This window comes from Leucopleurus acutus, assembly GCF_964270905.1.
Source record: "Leucopleurus acutus genome assembly, chromosome: 3".
NCBI classification, from domain to species: Eukaryota; Metazoa; Chordata; class Mammalia; order Artiodactyla; family Delphinidae; genus Leucopleurus; species Leucopleurus acutus.
Genome location: NC_139145.1, coordinates 87,077,816 through 87,097,350, shown reverse-complemented (window position 1 = coordinate 87,097,350; position 19,535 = coordinate 87,077,816). Strand labels below are relative to the sequence as shown.

Genomic DNA, 19,535 nt, shown 5'->3' with positions numbered 1-19,535 from the left:
GTTCACAGCCAATGGAAAGATCTTAACTGCTACAAAGTATCAGAGCAGTATCATTATCCTCAAAACAAGTCAAATAACTTAAAAACAAAACCAAATAAACTTCAAATCCACACAGTAGAGAGGCAAAATTTTGATGCTATTTCCTCTTCATCCCAATCAGACTCAATTTCTCTGAGGGTAAACAGTGTCTCCTAATCATGTTTGCATCTTTAGGTCACTTATCTTTCATGTAGTGAGTATTAATTAAGAGTCTACTACATGCTCCACTTGGCACTGGTGCTACAGGGGTGAGCAAGGAGCCACAGGGCATGTCTTCACCTGCACTGAATGCGTATATTAGAGAAACCAGAGACCTAATTAATTCACATATTTATTACACCAAATTATCCCCCTAGGACCTTCCTCATATATACTAAAGCCTTACTTTAGTGTAGCACAGATATGTCAAAGCAGATGGACCGCAGACCTTCTTTATAAGCCATATACTTCCTTTTCAAAAAGATATGGAGAGTTAGGTGCCTTCTAAACGATAAAACAAATCAATGAGGGAAGGTGGAACAGGGAAAGCAGTTAGACTGGGAGTACATTATTTTAGGACCAATGGAAGGTTATAGAGATGTGTCATCTGGCGATATGTTATCCCCTCACAAATCTTGTCTTCTTCCCAGAGATCTCCCTGATAGAAAAAAGGTTGAAGAAATCAGGCTATTGAAGGTGACAAAGATTCAGAACCTGGAAACCTTCTCCCTAGAGGAAAGGCTTCACAATAAGCTGCTTCCTGACAGGAGACAGACTAAAGAGATTATTACCTTGGGTTAAAGCAAAATCAATGACAATTCAAGATGTACATCATACATAATATTTACAATTCAAGAATTTAATTCAGCAAACATTTATTGTGCACTTGCCATACAGATGGGGCCAAAAGAGCAACATTTTAGAGTCAAGTGTATGAGTACAGTCTCAATCAACCACACACTAGCTGTGTAACCTTGGATGAATAACAATGATTGGAAAATGAGAATAAGGATACCAATATGTCCCAGAGTTACTGTTAGGATTAAATGGGATAACACACATCAATCATCCAGTGATACCTGACACAGAGCAGGCACAGACAACACCAGATCCTTCTTAAGGCTCTGATACTATTGTGGGAGTTTAAAAAAGAGGATATTAAGGATAGAAAAGGTCGAATTTAAGCGGACCTACCTAGATCATCTATTCTTACAGTAAGGGGAAGATCACACCAGGCTAAGCAAACATGAGTAAATGTACAGAGGAGTAAATCTGATGAGATAGACTAGATCACAGAAGGCCTGGAAAGCCTAGACAGAAACTTTAGATTTTTTACTTTTTTTTTTTTTTTTTTTTTTGTGGTACGTGGGCCTCTCACTGTTGTGGCCTCTCCCATTGCGGAGCACAGGCTCCGGATGCGCAGGCTCAGCGGCCATGGCTCACAGGCCCAGCCGCTCCGCGGCATGTGGGATCCTCCCGGACCGGGGCACGAACCCGCGTCCCCTATATCGGCAGGCGGACTCTCAACCACTGCGCCACCAGGGAAGCCCGAAATTTTAGATTTTATAAAGGAATCATGAACATTTCTGCACTGGATTTTAGATATCAACTAGAGTTTTGACAAAGATGAAGTAGCAGTAGAGGGGGAGCAACAGCAAAGAAAGAGAAAGGAAAGAAAAGAAGGGAGAAAGGAGAGGGTAGGAAATAAGAGAAGAGAGAAGGAAGGGAGTGCTTATAGAGAAGAAAGGGAGCCATATCCATAAGTAATTAAGCTGGGAATGTGATTTGGGAATTTCTACTGAACTGCATGTAAATATCCTTTATGCAAGAATAGAATTCACTGAGAAGATGTAAGTAAAACCTTTTTTTCCTTAAGTAATTCAAATATACTTAAAAATTATTGGGTAAACATTGAAAAACAGTATATAAAAATTTGAATAGGAGGTACTTGGTAGGTTATTAAATATTTATCATATACATTTTAATTTTTAAAATTATTTTCTTGTAGTATAGTTGATTTCCAATGTTGTGTTAATTTTTGCTATATAGCAAAGTGATTCAGTTATACATATATATATTCTTTTTCATATTCTTTGCCATTACAGTTTATCCCAGGATATTAAATATAGTTCCCTGTGCTATATGGTAGGATCTTGTTGCTTTTCCTCATATACATTTTTAAAGATACCATCTCATATTAGCAGAATATCTGTACACTGTTATAGTACTCTGAGTAGTCCTAAAGGCTTCTTTGCTTAAGATATTTTTGAAAACATCAAATTTCAGGGATACAATCAAAGATCTAATTAGCTTTATCCTAAAATCATTTGCCTATATTGTTTTTAGACAATGTTAGTAAGGTAAAATAGTTTGATATATCATTAATCTGTAATTATTAAAAGGTAACTAATTTTAAACAGTGAATTAAAAATTACTACGAGTATGTAGCTAAATAAAATAGGCTTAAAAGACACTACTATCATTATTAACTTGTAGGAGAAACTATTAACTTTAAAAAAGTAAATCTGCAACTCACCTTCTGCAGCCAAATTGAGACACAAGGTTTGTGAAAGAAATGATGACAGGGTAACTCTGTTGCTATATCATCCTTAATATACTCACTGCAACAGATTGGACAGCATTGCTCCTGACCAATAGCTGAAAACAAATAATTTGATTTATCAATCCCATGAAGTTCAATTTTAATAAAATTGAAAACCAACATATTAACTCATAGACAACACCTATGAAAGACAAAAGAACCAGACTTTGGTGAATTAATTGGCAAAAGAGTTTCAGCTTAATACATGACAATTTGGAATTTAATAAACATTGCTTTTGTAGAAAAGTTGTCCCAGCCTATCACTGGATAAATTAAAAAATTCCACTAGGTAAAAGTTTGTCTGAATTAGGTTTCATACAAAATCTAATGAAAGTTTCTGACAGTCACTATTTTATCTTCTAGGTGCATTGGTAATATACTTGAATATGCAAAGTGTCGTTCAACATTAGAGATCAACTTTGCCCTTACCAGTGTGATCTTCAAGAACAAGGGTCTCTGGAAGACCATCAATGCTCTCCTTACTGGCTGGTGGATTGGCCACCTCAACATCCACTGCAAGAGACTCTAAATGTGCCAGGGCAGTCTGAAAATGAAAAGTCGCATTTCTTTGTTAGGAAACACTTTTTAAAACAGTAATGAAAAACTATTTTTAAAGGTATCTTCCAAAATTATATCCACCATTATCCTCTTCCTACTGGTTTCTTTTGCTTCAGTCCCTGCCCTTTTTGCCTCCTTCCAAAAGGAACCATCACCAAACCAAAAAATCAAAAAACACAGGAAAAAAAAATCCCTACTTTTCACAAGTACAACAAAAATCTATCTTGTCTCAATAACCATTTACTTGTCCATCATACTTATATTTTCAAGAGTGGTTACCTCTTCCAACTTATGAGCTTATATATGAGATCAATAACATGAAAGAAAATAAATACTCTGAACAGGTTCAACTCATGAAATATAAAATGTGGCCAAGGTTACAAGATGTTCAAGGTAGGGAAGCAAATAATGCATTTCTGAACGGCTGTATCTACTACTGGTATAGAGTCAGCACACCCACATTACTGGTTCACTAGTACTGGCACAACTCATTTTATTGCACTTTGCAGGTACTGCATGTTTTTACAAATTGAAGGTTTCTGGCAATCCTGGCTCAAACAAATCTATCAGTGCCACTTTTTCCAACAGCATTTCTCACTTCATGTCTCTGTGTCACATTCTGGTAATTCTCACAATATTTAAAACTTTTTCAATATTATTATAATTGTTATGGTGATCTGTGATCAGTGATCTTTGATGTTACTACTATGACTCACTGAAGGCTAAGATGATGGTTAGCATTTTTTAGCAATAAAGTGTTTTTTAATTCAGGTATGTACATTTTTTTTGGACATACTGCTATTGCACACTTAATTGACTACAGTATAGTGTAAACATAACTTTTATATGCACTGAGAAACCAAAAATTTGTGTGACTCACTTTATTGTAGTGCTCTTGAACTGAACCTGGAATATCTCTGAGGTATGCCTGTATTCCTAGGTTATCTGGGTTGTGAACTTTATTTAGGAGTTCAAATGTCTGGAAAAAGTCACTAACAGGAATGGAAAGAACAGCAAATCATATGACCATCTAGTACGAGTCACCCTCATCTTTTTGTGGCTTGATTAGCCCTTATGGCTACAATTAGGTTAGAACTGCAGATAGGACCTATGATCACAGGATCTAAAAGGTAGAAACACACCAAGTATCCACAGATGAATGGATGAACAAAATGTGGTTGGTAAAGATATTCAATATATAGTCAAATTCAGAATATTCTGATATCGTAATATGGTAGTATATTAACCACTTCACTAAGAATAAACGTTAAAGGACAAGAGTATTAAAAATAATTATACTACAATAACTTATTAATGAATACTCAATATAAGAAAAGGTAAACTGTGACATCAAAAACATAAGAGTGGGGAAATAAAAGGGTAGAGTTTTTGTAGGCAATTGAAGTTATCAGCATAAAGTAGGCTGTTAAGATGTTTTATGTAAACCTCATGGTAACCACAAAGCAAAAGTCTACATTAGATTCACAAAGGTAAAAAAATCACCAAGTCACAAAAGAAGACAATAAGAGAGGGAGAAAGTAACAAGGGAACTACAAAACAGCCAGACAACATAATAAGAAGGCATTAGTAAGTTCTTATCTATCAATAATTACTCTAATATAAATGGACTAAATTCTCCAATCAAAAGGCATACAGTGGTGAATGGAAAAAAAAACAAGACCCAACTACATGCTGCCTGTAAGAGACTCACTTCAGCTTTAAGGAAACACATAGGCTCAAAGTGCAGGGATGGAAAAAGACACTGCATTCAAGTGGAAACCAAAGAGAGCAGGGGCAGCTATACTTATATCAGACAAAAGAGACTTTGAGCCAAAAATGGTAACAAGAGGCAAAGAAGATTATTATACAATGATACAGAATCAACTCATCAAGAGAATACAACAATCATAAATGAATATGTACCCAAAAAAAAGAGCAACTAAATATATTAAGCAAATAAAAACAGATCTGAAGTGAGATTAGACAACAATATGATATTAGGGGAGTTCAATATTTCACTTTCAATAATGGAGATATTATCCGGACAGAAAACAAAAAGGAAATATTGGACTTGAACTATACTTTAGGTAAAATGGACCTAACAGACATATACAGAACATTCCACAAAACAGCAGCGGAAGACACATTCTTCTTGAATGCACATGAAACATTATCCAGGTTAGATCATATATGTCACAAAACAAGTCTTGGCAAATTTGAGAAGACTGAAGTCACACCAATTATCTTTTCTGACCAAAATGGCAAGAAATGAAAAATCAACAATAGGAAGAAAACTGGAAAATTCACAAAAATGTGGAAATTAAACAACACACTCCTGAACAACCAATGAGGCAAAGAAGGAATCAGAAGATATCTTGAAACAAACAATAATGGAAACACAATATACCAAAACTTACAGGACAAAACAAAAGCAGTTCTAAGAGGGAAGTTTGTAGCAAAAAAATGCCTACATTAAGAAAAAGGAAATATACCAAACAACCTAACTTTACACCTCAAGGAAGCAGAAAATAGTTTGAAAAATTTTTTCAAAATATCTGAAAAAGAAACTAAGCTGAAAGTTATCAGGAGGAAGGAAGTAACAAAGATCAGAGCAGAAAGTGTAGAGACCAGAAAAATAGAAAATACCAATTAACACCTGTTTTTTTTTGAAAAAGTAACATTGACAAGCCTTTAGTTAGACTAAGAAAAAAGACAAAAGACCCAAATAAAATAATAAATGAAAGAGGAGACATTACAACTGATAACACAGAAATACAAAGTATCAAAGGAGACTATCATGAATAACTGTACAACAACAAATTGGATATATTAGAAGAGAAACATAAAACCTACCAAGAATGAATCATAAAGAAACAGAAATACCGAACAGACCAATACAAGCAGGGAGAATGAATCAGTAATCAAAAATCTCCCCCAAAAGAAAAGCCCAGGAACAGATGGTTTCCCTGGGAAATTCTACCAAACATTTAAAGAATTAATGCCAATCCTTCTCAAACTCCTTCAAGAGGAGGAGGGAACACTCCCAAACTCATTTTATGAGTCCAGCATTACTCTGATAGCAAAGCCAGTTCATGAAACAAGAGGCATACCTTGCTTCATTGAGTTCTGCTTCATTGCGCTTCACAGATATTGTGTTATTTACAAATTCAAGGTTTGTGGCAACCTTGCATGACAGTTAGCTTTTTTAGCAATGAAGTATTTAAAAATTAAGGTATATACATTGTTTTTCTAGACATAATGCTATTGCCTACTTGAGTAAGTATAGTGTAAACATAACTTTTTATATGCACTGGGAAATGAAAAAATTTGTTGACTTGCTTTATTGTGATATTCACTTTACTGCGGTGGTCTGGAGCCAAACCCGCAATATCTCTGAGGTATGCCTGTACAAGAAAAGAAAGTTACAGCCCAATAATCCTGATGAACATAGATGCAAAAATCCTCAACAAAATAGTAACAGACCATATTCAACAGCACATAAACGGATCACACACCATGATCAAGTGATATTTATCCCTGGGATGCAAGGATGGATCAACACATATGAATCAATAAATATGATACAGCACATTTATAAAATGAGAAGATAAAATGCATATGATCATCCCAATAGATGCAAAAAAAAAAAAAAAGAAAAAGAAAAGGAAAACACTCATTTGACAAAACACAGCAACCTTTCATGATAAAAACTTTTCACAGATGGGTATAGAAGGAACATACCTCAACATAATAAAGGCACACAAAGCCCACAGCTAACATCATAATCAACAGTGAAAGGTGGAAAGTTTTCCCCCTAAAATCAAGAACAAGACAAGGGTGCCCACTCTCACCACTCCTATTAAACATAGTACAGAAATCCTAGCCAAAGTAATCAGGCAAGAAAAATAAATAAATGGCATCAAATTGGAAAGGAAGAAGTAAAAGTGTCTTTGTTTGCAGATAAGATCTTATATATATAGAAATTCCTAGACTCCACACACACACACACAAAAAGTTAGAACTAATCAACAAATTCAGTAAAGTTGCAGGATACAAAATCAACATATAGGAATCACTTGTGTTTCTATACATTAATAATAAAATATCTGAAAAAGAAATTTTAAAAAATCCCATTCATAACAGCATAAAAAATTTAATAAAATACTTAGGAATAAACTCAAGCAAAGAGGTGAAAGATCTATACACTGAAAACTATACCACTTTGCTGAAAGAAGACAGGAATAATGCAAAGACATCCCATGTTCATGGATTGGAAGAATTAAAATATATGTTAAAATGTCCATACTACCTAAAGCAATATACAGGTTTAATGCAATCCCTATCAAAATTCCAATGGCATTTTTCATGGAAATAGAAAAAAATCTTAAAATCTGTATAGAACCACAAAAGATCCTCATCCTGAATAGCCAAAGCTGAAGCCATCACATTTCCTGATTTCAAACTGTATACAAAACTATAGTAATTAAAACAGTATGGTACTGGCATAAAAACAGACATATAGACCAAATAACAGAATCGAGAGACCAGAAATAAACCCTGGCAAATACGAAAAACTGATAAGGGAGCCAGGAATACTCAATGGGGAAAGGATAATCTCTTCAGTTAATGGTACTGGGAAAACTGGATAATCACATGCACCACTTACACCACTGACAAAAATTAACTTGAAATGGAATAAAAACTTACACATAAGGACTGAAACTATAAAACTCCTAGAAGAAAATACTGAGAAAAAGTTCCTTGACATTGGTTTTGGCAATGATTTTCTGGATGTGACAACTAAAGCAGAAGCAACAAAAACAAAAATAAATAAGTGGACTACATTAAACTCAAAAGCTTCTGCATTGGAAAAAAAACAATCAACAAAATGAAAAGCCTAGCTACAAAGTGGGACAAAATATTTACAAATCATGTATCTGATAAGGGATCAATATTCAAAACACGTAAGGAACTTAAGAGCTAAAAAACAAACAATAAAAAAATGAGCAGAGGAACTGAATAGACATTTTTCCAAGGAAGACATACAAAAGGCCAACAGGTACATTAACAGATGCTCAATATCACTAATCATCAGGGAAATGCAAATCAAAACCACAGTGAGATACCACCTCACCCCTGTTAGAATGGCTATCATGAAAAAGACAAGAAATCAAAGTGTTGGTAAAGCTGGGGGTATAAGGGAACCCTCATGCACTGTTGGTGGGAATGTTAACTGATGCAGCCCCTATGGAAAACAGCAGAAAGTTCCCCCCCCCAAAATTAAAAATAGAATTACCATATGATCCAACAACCCCACTTCTTGATAGTTATCTAAAGGAAATAAAATCAGGATCTTCACTGTAGTATTATTCAAAATAGCTAAGATATAGAAACAACCTAAGCATCCACTTATGAATGAATGGATAAAGAAGGTGTGGTGTGGTGTGTGTGTGTGTGTGTGTGTGTGTGTGTGTGTGTGTGCATAGATCTATCTATATATCTATCTATAAAATGGAATATTATTTAGCCACGAGAAAAAAGGAAATCATGCCATTTGTGACAACATGGATGAAACTTGAGGGCATTATGCTAAGTGAAATAAGTCAGAGAGAGAAACACAAATACTGTATAATATAACTTATATGCAGAATCTAAAAAAGGTGAACTTATGGAAACAGAGAGTAGAATGGTGGTTGCCAGAGACTGGGAGTTGGGGGAAATGGGCAGTTACTGGTCAAAGGGTACAAACTTCCAGTTATAACATGAGTAAGTTCTGGGGATCCAAGGTAGCAAAGTGATTATAGATAACAAATTGTACTATATACTTGAAAGTTGGTAAGAGAGTAAATCTTAAATGTTCTCACAAGAAAGAAATGGTAATTATGTGAGGTGATGGAGGTTAACAACCTTACTGTGATAATAATTTCACAATATATGTGTATCAAATCAACACACTGTACACCTTTAACTTACACAATGTTACATGTCAAATACATCCCAATAAAGCTGGAAAAATGTGGTATACACATGCAATGGAGTAGAATTCAACCTTAAAAAAGAAGGGAATTCTAACACATGCTAAAACAAGGATGAACACTGAAGGCATTATGCTAAGTGAAATAGGCCAGTTACATTAGGATAAATATTGTATACCTGATATGAGGTACCTAAAGTAGTAAAATTCATAAGATAAACAGTAGAATGATGGTTGCCACAGGATGAGGAAAGGAGGGAATGTGGTTAATTGTTTATGTATAATGCCATTTAACTATATACTTGAAAGTAGTTAGAATAGTAAATTTTACATTATGTGCCTGTTACCACAATAAAAAATAAACAAACTAGGCTTCCTAGGTAGGAATAGGATTCTTTCTGCCTGATGGTTAACATTGCGTTCTCTTGGATGGCAAACATAATCTTTTGTATACTCCTCAAGATCTAGCCAAGATATTTTAGCAACTGTCTTTCCAAAAAGGATTTGAGATGACTTACAAAAAAGGATAGGGCCAAGGCCAAAGCAAAGTCAGGACTAAAAAAAGAGCGAGCAAAAAAAATTCATGGTAATAAAAGTTAATAAACATAGTTAATAACATTGAACACCAAATTTGACTCTGGATTTGCAGATAGATATTGCAAAAAGAAAAACAGTGTGCCAGTAATAGAATTATTGCCTCTGACAAATTCACCTTTCATCTCCGTCCTGTGAAAATAGATCTGGGCCCTTTAAATATTTTTCCTTTGTCAGCTACCATGATCTTAGGCTCTGCAGGAGAGGGTGCTGGAGAGACATCACAGGAGGAATGGGCTGTTTAGTTCTAGTGCGCTTGTTGGGAGCAGTGTGTGAGGCTTCCCTGTTGTGGGCTTCTGGAGCACAGACGGCTTCTGCGCCAGGCTCCTCCAGCGTGATGAAAGGTTTCGCCAGCACTTGGATCCGGAAGCACATGCAGTTTCCCCAGTGCCTGACAGCTGCAGTATAAGGTGGCCAGCAGCTTCCCCTGGCACCCATCTTGGGTGGTTTTGTAGCAGGAGCGCTTCCAGTTAGTCTCTTCCCTGTGAATAGTTTCTTTAGCACTCCAAAGGTAGATTTTTGCCAAGATCCAGAGGGCAGATTTCCAGCAAGTTCTGCCAGCATAATAGCATAAACACTTCTCTAAGAGCCATGGTTGTGTCCTCTTCAACGCAGCCTAGATCTCAGCCCTGGGGGGTGGGGAGGTGGAGTGCTTCATCTCAGCCCTAAGGCTATTCCTTAAATCTACTATTCCTATATTCTTTAGAATTCACTTTACTTCCTAGTAGCCTAACCATAGTTAGAAATTCTTTATACTAAACTTACCCCATTCAAATTAATTGTTTTCTCCCTGTGACTGAGCTCAGACTGATAAAGAACTGGTATCAGGCATGATTCCATGAAGTAAGAATGGGATTGGTTTGGTTGAGCTTTTGGGCTTGAGCTCACTGCTGAGCTCTTTACCAACTGAAGAGGGATGCTATCAATCCATGGTCTTCAGAGGAATCAAAATTAAACTATCACTGTGGTTGAACACAGTGAAGTGCCAACTAAAGCACATGTCTTGGGAACCCAGGTGGCTGCTGCACCTGACCTAATGGCAATAATGATGACTATAAAAACTGTGATGTGGGATGGATCCTTCTGAGCGCTCCTGCACATTTACAAAGAGACAGTGACAGACTTGGGCCCATTAACTCTCAAAGTGAAGCACAGTATGAGAACCAGAGCATGTCCACGATAGCCCCGAAAAAAATCTCTTACTTTTGAAAATCAAACATACATTTTAAATTAAATTAATTCTCAGTCAAGTTTCTCAAAAATTGTATCACTGATTGGTTAAAAAACAGGATTCTGAGACTTAGAATGGGGACATCTGGTTGAACTCAGATGAAACTGACTATTTTGAATCCCCATGTCACTCTGAGCCTCCTTGTACCAGTAGGAGTAGCTTACCCTCCACAAACCAGCCTTCCTCTACTTGAAAATCCTGTGATAATTTCAAGTATAGAGTATACATCTCTTAGTTACCAGAAAACTACAGCAGCCAAAAAAGGCAGGATGATTGAGGACACAGACTCTTGAGAAATGTAGGTTTGGGTCACACCACCAAGTAAAGAATCCCAACCAGGTGAGATTCTTGCTGATGACAGAGAAAATAAGGAAGAAAGACACTATAGCTATGAATTACAGCCTGTGACCAAATACAGAAACAAGGACTAGTAGCTTTGCATATTTTCTATTTGCTTGTTATATGTATATATTTATCTGTATCTACTAACCATTTTCTTTTTTCTCAGCCTTCCCATTTTTATTTTATATAGCAGTCAACTTTAAAATTTAATCTTTATATAAGAGAATATTCAGTATGACTGACAATTTATGAAGTAATTAATATAGCCAGCGATGAATACAATGACTCTTGGGACTGTTCATCTGTTCATTCTGGGGAAAAGGTGAAACTTCTTCTCTTGTTAGAATAGCTGTATCTTGTTGGGTAGAAATATAGCTGTACTGTCGTTGGACGGCAGTTGAAATGTGTGTAGAAATGTGTATACAGAATCCAAGTAGCCAAAAATATGGACTGTTCCAATAATCAATTATTGCTTCTCAGATCTAAATTCACTGTTTTTGTAAGCTCTGTGAAAATGGATTTGGGCCATTTAAATATATTCCCTTCTGACAGTTGTCATGATGTTAAGCTTTGTTCATAGAGGATGCTGAAGAGACAGTGCAGGAGGAAAAGGGCTTTGCTTCTGATCCTGTTCGCACATTCCTTTTTATACTCACCGTTTTTCCACTTTATAAATAAAAGCATACTTCTTCCCCCTTCAAAGGGGCAATCTGAAATACCGGGGTCAAACTGAACTATAATGACTGATAAGAAATCTTTGTAGATGGCTTCCAATTTTCTACTTTCAAAAAAATAGGAGGATCTAAACAACTTTGCCAAGTTTTTGTGATTTTGGTAAATATCTGAGAAGAATTCAGTGACAATGCTATGATAAACTCCTTCCATCCCTACCAATTTACTTATTTGAATAAGGATTTTCAATCTACATTCATAAGATAAAAAACAGAAATAAAGTTGATGCTGAATTATGCCTCATTCTAGGAATAAAATTCACTCACAAAGTAATTAGGAAGGGAAAAAAGCTTCTATCTCATTAAGAGATACATTTCTAGTAAAATTTTACTTTATGTTTAAGTAATTATTTATCAAATTTTATAACAGTTCATTTTTGATCAATAGACAAAACAAACATTTTATACTCAATCTAAACCATTTTTTTTTACATTTCAATTCCTGAACATATTTTTATTGTAAAAGTGATATAATAGGGTAAATAATATTACTTAAGATTTATGCCAAAAAATTTTAGATGTCAACGTAAAGATGTGCAAAGGAATACTTTTTTTTTCCCCAAGATTTCTTTGGGAGTGAGTAAAAAGCTTTAAAATCATTTTTTCAAACAGTTAAATATCTTAAATATTTTGCCCTCATATCTGAGACAGAGAATTGAGGCAAATGTTTATTGCCAATATATGCACCAGTATCTACTACCTGAAAAGAAAGAACAGCCTAGTACTGGAAAAATAACAGAAATGAAAACAACCACCGACAGAAAGAGATAGGGCTGCTGAGAAAAAAAACAAATCAAAGCACTCAGTTTGTCTTATTACTTGTTTTTGCTTTATTTAAAGAATGTTAGTATTAAATTTAAAAGGAAAAATCCTAAATTATAAATTATTTCAGTTTCATTTTTCAAAATGAATAAGTGCATGCTAGAAAAATAAAGATTTCCAGAGAGTGACAGGAAGAAGGAACTGTATTGATTCTCTAGAAGAGAAGCATGTCTCAATCAAATTCAAATAAAATAAAGCTGAGCACTAAATATGAAGAAGCTGTTATGCTGCGGAGAAGGGGAGACATTTAATGCTATTAATCTGAAACAGAAGGATAGGTGGGTAAGAACAACTGAAAGCGGCAGTGCCACTGGGTTCCTGAGAGCAGGAGGCAACAATGTGGAGACTCTATGTTCCCTGGACATACTACATTCTTTCCTTCCTCTTGTCTTTGTCCACTCTGCTAATGCCTTCACCTAGCATGACCTCTCATGACCAGTCTCTCTCGCTCTTCTTTCAAGATGCCAATCAAATGTCACAGTTCCCATTAGTAATAAACAATAAAACTTTTAATTTTCAAAACTTCTTTATAAAGACATCTTCATATTGTAGGAATCATAAACCACTAGCATAATAATGGAAACAAACTATTTAACAACTGTGAAACCAGACTCTAATATTGATGTATATTCCATGTGGTCCCTTAAAATGTCTTTAACTCAAGGAAGTTAGTGATCCTTAATCTTTATATATTCTATTCCTGATGCAGGTTATCATGCTGTGCCACTGTTTCCCATGTGTCAGAATTTGGCAAGACAAGTTATATGATCTGGGAAAAGTCCTAAGTGTATTATCCTGTCTCATGATATTCTGACTTTTCTTCTAGTACATAGTATTTTTCTTTTTCTTCTCCCAGTTTTACTGAGATATAATTGACATACAGCACCATGTAAGTTTAACATATATAGCATAATGATGTGACTTACATACACCATGAAATGATTATCCCAATAAGTTTAGTGAGCACCCATCATCTCAATATAGATACAAAATTAAAGAAATAGGAAAAAAGTTATTTCCTTGTGATGAGGACTCTTAGGATTTACTCTCTCAACAACTTTCATATATAATATACAGCAGTGTTAATTATATTTATCATGTTGCACATTACATCCCTAGTACTTATTTATCTTATAACTGAAAGTTTATGCCTTTTGACTACCTTCATCCAATTCCCCCTCCCCCCAACCCCCCGCCTCTAGTAACCAGAAATCTGATTCTTTTCCTGAATTTGTTTTTGAAGTATAATTGACCCAGTACACTGTATTAGTTCGTTACACTACATAGTGATATGATATTTCTATATATTTCAAAATGATCACCATGATACACAGTATTTCTGCTATGGTCACTTTGAGAAAAACATACACTATAATGCATAACGACAGCAATGATCTCCATGGAAGATTACACACACTTAAAAAAGTGATACCAATGCAGAGCTAACTTGTGTGTGTACCTGTGCATGCACATGTGTGTGTAGATAAATAGGTCTGGATCTCTCTATCTACCTAATACCTAATTTATAAATCTAAACTGGGCTTTCTTTTTTTTTGCGGTACGCAGGCCTCTCACTGTTGTGGCCTCTCCCATTGCGGAGCACAGGCTCCGGACGCGCAGGCTCAGCAGCCATGGCTCACGGGTCCAGCCGCTCCGCGGCATGTGGGATTTTCCCAGACCGGGGCGCGAACCCATGTTCCCTGCATCGGCAGGCGGACTCTCAACCACTGCGCCACCAGGACTGGGTCTTTCTAATCTCATAACATTTCAAGATAAAATGGTATTATAGTGTTCCTGAAAGTTTCCTCTTTCATTTTTGTTCCCTCACTTTTGACTCATTCACGTTATTACTGTTCATCTACTTTGGAAATCACTGTGGAAACGGCGATTTAAAGAAAGACTTCTTACAACAAAATCCACTAGTGCAGTGGAAGTTCCCAAACATGAAAATGCTTGGGCTTTTGACCATAGGTAAATACAATTATGAACAAGTTGTTGTGTTTTGGTCAAATAAAGCAAAGAAGGCAAGACAAACAGGCACCAAATGTGCCACATTTATTAACCTGTGTATGTGTGTGCGGATGAAAGGGAATAACTTTTCTAACTACATTAAGCAGCTAGATAGATTTAGAAGCCTTAAGAACCAAAAAAGGGAAGTGATTTGTAATATATCTTTAGAGATCTTTAATTGCAGTTAACAAATATACCTGTGTGTGTGTGTATAAAATATTCAGATTCACAGACCTGTATACAGTAATTCTATAGAGGAAGAACATTTTCTAAATGCAAGCAAAACAAACACTTTACATTCTGTAGTAAAAACTGGAAAATATTGTAATTTTAGGCAAATTGGCAGGATGTCAAGTACAATTTCTATACACATACTGAATCACTATTCAGTAATTGTTATTAAATTGGTAAGAAAATTATTCACCTTTTCTTAAAAGCAGTTAAAGAAACCTTTAATTGTTATCACTTGGCATCCCACCAACCTATATATGGGTACCAGAGCACTAAAATAAGCACTAAAATACCTCCATAGCCTGGGCTAAGCGTTCTTCTAGTGCCATGTAAGTGAGGAACTGAGGGTCCACGTAAGAAATAGCTTCAGCAACTCCTAGTCCATCTGCAAAGCCGTCAAACAGGCTGGAAAAAAAAGTACAACCGTGATTTGGGAAACCTTTATAGTGAAGACATAATTATATTAGCATACTGACAAGCCAATAAAGATGCTACAAGCAGAAAACCTTAAAATATTTTAATATAAATCTCGTGCGGTGAGGGGCAGGAAGAACCCAACAGAAGAGTTAAATGCTAAGCATAAGGAGGTAAGATACCATTCCCAGCCCTAATAGGCTGCCACACTCACTGCACAAAGTTTGTAAGAAAATTCTCTGTTTCTAGTTCTAGCTCTGGGAACTGTTTATGGCTGGGATAAAGGTAGTACTTTTCCCCTCCTAATTCTTTACCATATCTTTCCCCTTTATTTTAGTTTCCAATCTAAATTTAGGTGAGAACATGTTAAGAATACTGCATTTATTTTAATTCTTTCATTGGTCAAAGCCTCTTTTTCTTCTCTTACCTTGTACTGCTTAATTACTTCAGGCTTAAGAAAATTTTATTTTCTCAAGTTTATCTCATTAATCTCTCTTCTATTCTTCTAAAAACTAGGGCTCCTCCCTTATTATTCAGTTTGAAAAGATTTAGCTCCTAACTGCTCATTTTTATTATTATTTTTTTTTCTGAAGGGTTGTAAGCCCCTTGAAGAAAAATATTGTCTTAATCTGGTCCTTATCTGCTTCCTCCATGCCTACATATACATGGATCCCTCCTTTTTCTCTAGTCTTAGAAATACTAAGTATTTCAAGATTCAGAAAACGTTAAGTGTATCCTCAGTCCTCTTCTTTCTAAACCTTGTTCCCTTGGCAATTACATTCAAGTCCACCCCTTCAATTATCCTTTCTACAGATGATCCCTAAACCTCTAATTCCAAAATCCCTCTTGAGTTCTTGACCTACATTTTTAGTTTTCTGTGGGGCACTTTACCTCAATGAACTCCTACCACCTCAAATCCAAGATCTCCAAAACTGAGCTTATTTTGTCTACCTAAAGGAAAACTTCTGTTGACTTCCGCATTTCTATCAGAAACTGAATATCATAGTCAGAAAAATCCAGTTACACATGCTAGCTCAAAACAGTCATGATGTCAATCTTTCTGCCACCATTAAAATTACAAATCTATTGCCCAGAGATACAGAAGTACTCCTATGAAGAATATATTAAAGCTTCGTAGTATCTAGAAATCAGCAGACATCACATGGTACAAAGGAACAGACATTTTCCTACAATCACAGATTTTAGAATTAGAATTAAAACTAAGATTACTGAATAAACCTCCTCTGCAATACTAGAACTCATTCATCTATCAGTGAAATGTAGTGCAAAGAGGAAGAGTCTTGGAGTCAGATAGGAATTCAATGTCACATTTAACTGAGTCATAGTTAAACAGTATGAAAATATTATTTAACTGTTACTGTTTCTTTATCTGTAAAACAAATTAAATGAGTAGATGCACACAGGTGCCTTGCACAGAGATGGCACCAGAGTAGGCATTCAAGAAACAGCAGAACCATTTCCTCCATGTAGAAAACATAGCGCTTTCTAAGCAGGTGCATGCAGTATGGGAGAGCCCTAATAGAAGTTTGAAACTTATGTGAAGTAAGTGCTCTAGTTCTGCCCGCTGAAGCAACACAAACTATGCCCACTTTCCCTTCGCAGAAAACTCCTTCAAATGATTGGAGTCAACTATCCCCCAAGAATTCTTTTCTTCTCTAGGCCAAACAAATCTAGACACTCAGAGCATGGTATTTGGTTGTAATTTGGTAACTTAAGAATAATCAGCTAATATTAAAAATTCTAGTATCATTCATTTGGTAAACACTATGGTCATAACTGTCTCAGACAACAATCACCAAGGACACTAAAACTAGTAGTTGGTAGCTTGACAGTTTGAAAGGAAACAGGTTATCTTCCCACTAGACGCTTACATAAAGCTAAAAATGGCAACTGTACAGTGATGATATCTGAAAGATAAAACCTTTACCAAGTGATCAGAATTAACATCATCAGTAATGGGACAATTCGACACCATATGCCTTCTGATATGAACTGAGAAGAACAGAACATTGTTTCTAAGGTATTCCTGCTAAAAATGTGTAACTCGAATCTAATTATGACATTGGACAAAACCAACCTGAGGGACATTCTACAAAATAAATGGCCTGTACTTTTAAAAATGTCAAAGTTATAAAAGACAAAGAAGACTGAGGAAATATTCCAGGTTAAAAGAAACTAAAGAAACATGTTAACTAACATGGTGGTCTTGGATTGGACCAAAAATGGCCTTAGTGGGACAATTATAGACATTTGAATAGGTGTGTAGATTAGATAATGGTACTGTATCAGTGTTAATTTCCTCATTTTGACAATTTTATTATGCTATATAAGAAAATATCCTTGTTTTTATGAAATTCATTCTAGGCTATTTATGAGTAAAGAGGCATCATGTTTGCAACTTACACATAAATGCGTCAGAAAAAAAATATGAATATAAAGAAAAGAAAGAAAGAATGGTAACACAAATGTGGTAAATGTTAACATTTAGGGAATCTTAGAGATATATGGGAATTTTCTGTACTACTTTTGCCATTTTTCTGTAAGTCTGAAATAATTTCAAAAGAGTTTAAAAATTCTATTATTAAAGCATGGTAATAGCCACAAAGAATTAATTTCTCACAATCTTATTAGGTTAATTATTACAATGCTGATTTCTTATTAGGTTAATAATTATTAAAAAATAATAATTATAACCCTAATTTCTAGCCAAGAGAAAGCTTAAGTTGTTATCAAAGAATAAATAAATGGTACATTTGGGATATGTCTAAATCCAAAATCTATGTTTTCTCCACATCAACTCCTACCACACCAATCTATGAAATATTCTCTGGTTATTCTACAATATTTCTGTGACTTAGTCAAAACAAATAAACCAACAAACTTTTGATAGAGGACTTTTTCCATTTTCCTTTAAGCTAAAATAAAAAAAACAAAGGGATTTAATTTTTTTCCTAAGCAGTGGCAAAACTGAAAAGAAAGTGTCTCAAATTTTGGCTTTAGATAAGAATTGCTGCTGTTTGTCATGGCTTTTCCTTTTAGTTGTCAAAATGACATGCTATTTTAACATGAAAATCAAACCACATTTTCACCTTATCAACACTTAGCTACTACCATATAAATTGAATAGAGTACCACAAAAGCAAATAAGGAGGTATTGCCATATCTAGACAAAATTCAGAACAGTAACCTTCAAAAATTTTGTCTTAAAATCAATGCTAAATTGTTTTCCATATTAAAAAAAAAAGTACTTTGAAGCTCCCCAAATTTTGGAACAACCAGCCATGTCTGTAAAATCTTAATACAACAGCCATATCTAGAAAGATCATCAATGAATTAGAAGTTTTCGAATTTAAGCTAAATTTTGTTCAATAAAGACCTTGATTATACCTTCAAATTTTTATGTGAGTGCTTCCCGGGTAGCACAGTGGTTAAGAATCCGCCTGCCAATGCAGGGGACATGGGTTCGGGCCCTGGTCCGGGAAGATCCCACATGCCGCGGAGCAACTAAGCCTGTGTGCCACAACTACTGAGCCTGCACTCTCTGCGTGCCTAGAGCCCGAGCTCCGCAACTAGAGAAGCCACTGCAATGAGAAGCCTGCGTACCACGACAAAGAGTAGCCCCCGCTCACCGCAACTAGAGAAAAGCAACGCAGCCAAGAATAAATAAAATAAAATAAGTAAATTAAGAAAAAAAAAAAAGCTGGTGGGACCAATGGACTGCAAAAACAAGTGGAGAAAAAAATGTTTTATGTGAGACCTGTTTTGAAAGTTACTTAGAAATATATCCAATACATCAAGATCTTAAAAAATATCACACATCTCAGTAATGTCACCTCTTGCTAATCTGTCCTAAAGAAATAAACTGAAGTACAAATCAAGTTTTATGGGGGGGAAGTTTACTGCACTATTTCAATGGGGAAATAATTAAATTTTAGTGCATCTATAGGATGGAGCACCTATATAATGGAGCTGTAAAAATTATATTCA

General features: G+C 35.3%; 1 protein-coding gene across 2 annotated transcripts in view; it reads right to left on the bottom strand.

Annotated features, from left to right (window-relative positions):
• PJA2 (praja ring finger ubiquitin ligase 2) overlaps window positions 1-19,535 on the bottom strand; it is an 83,699-nt gene that overhangs the window by 3,201 nt on the left and 60,963 nt on the right. For both annotated transcript variants that reach the window (XM_082837224.1, XM_082837223.1), the window contains exons 7-9: window positions 15,407-15,518; window positions 3,050-3,164; window positions 2,555-2,676 (exon numbers count right to left, since the gene is read on the bottom strand). In XM_082837224.1, the coding sequence (XP_082693350.1) occupies window positions 2,555-2,676; window positions 3,050-3,164; window positions 15,407-15,518 (349 nt within the window). The remainder of the gene's footprint in view (window positions 1-2,554; window positions 2,677-3,049; window positions 3,165-15,406; window positions 15,519-19,535) is intronic.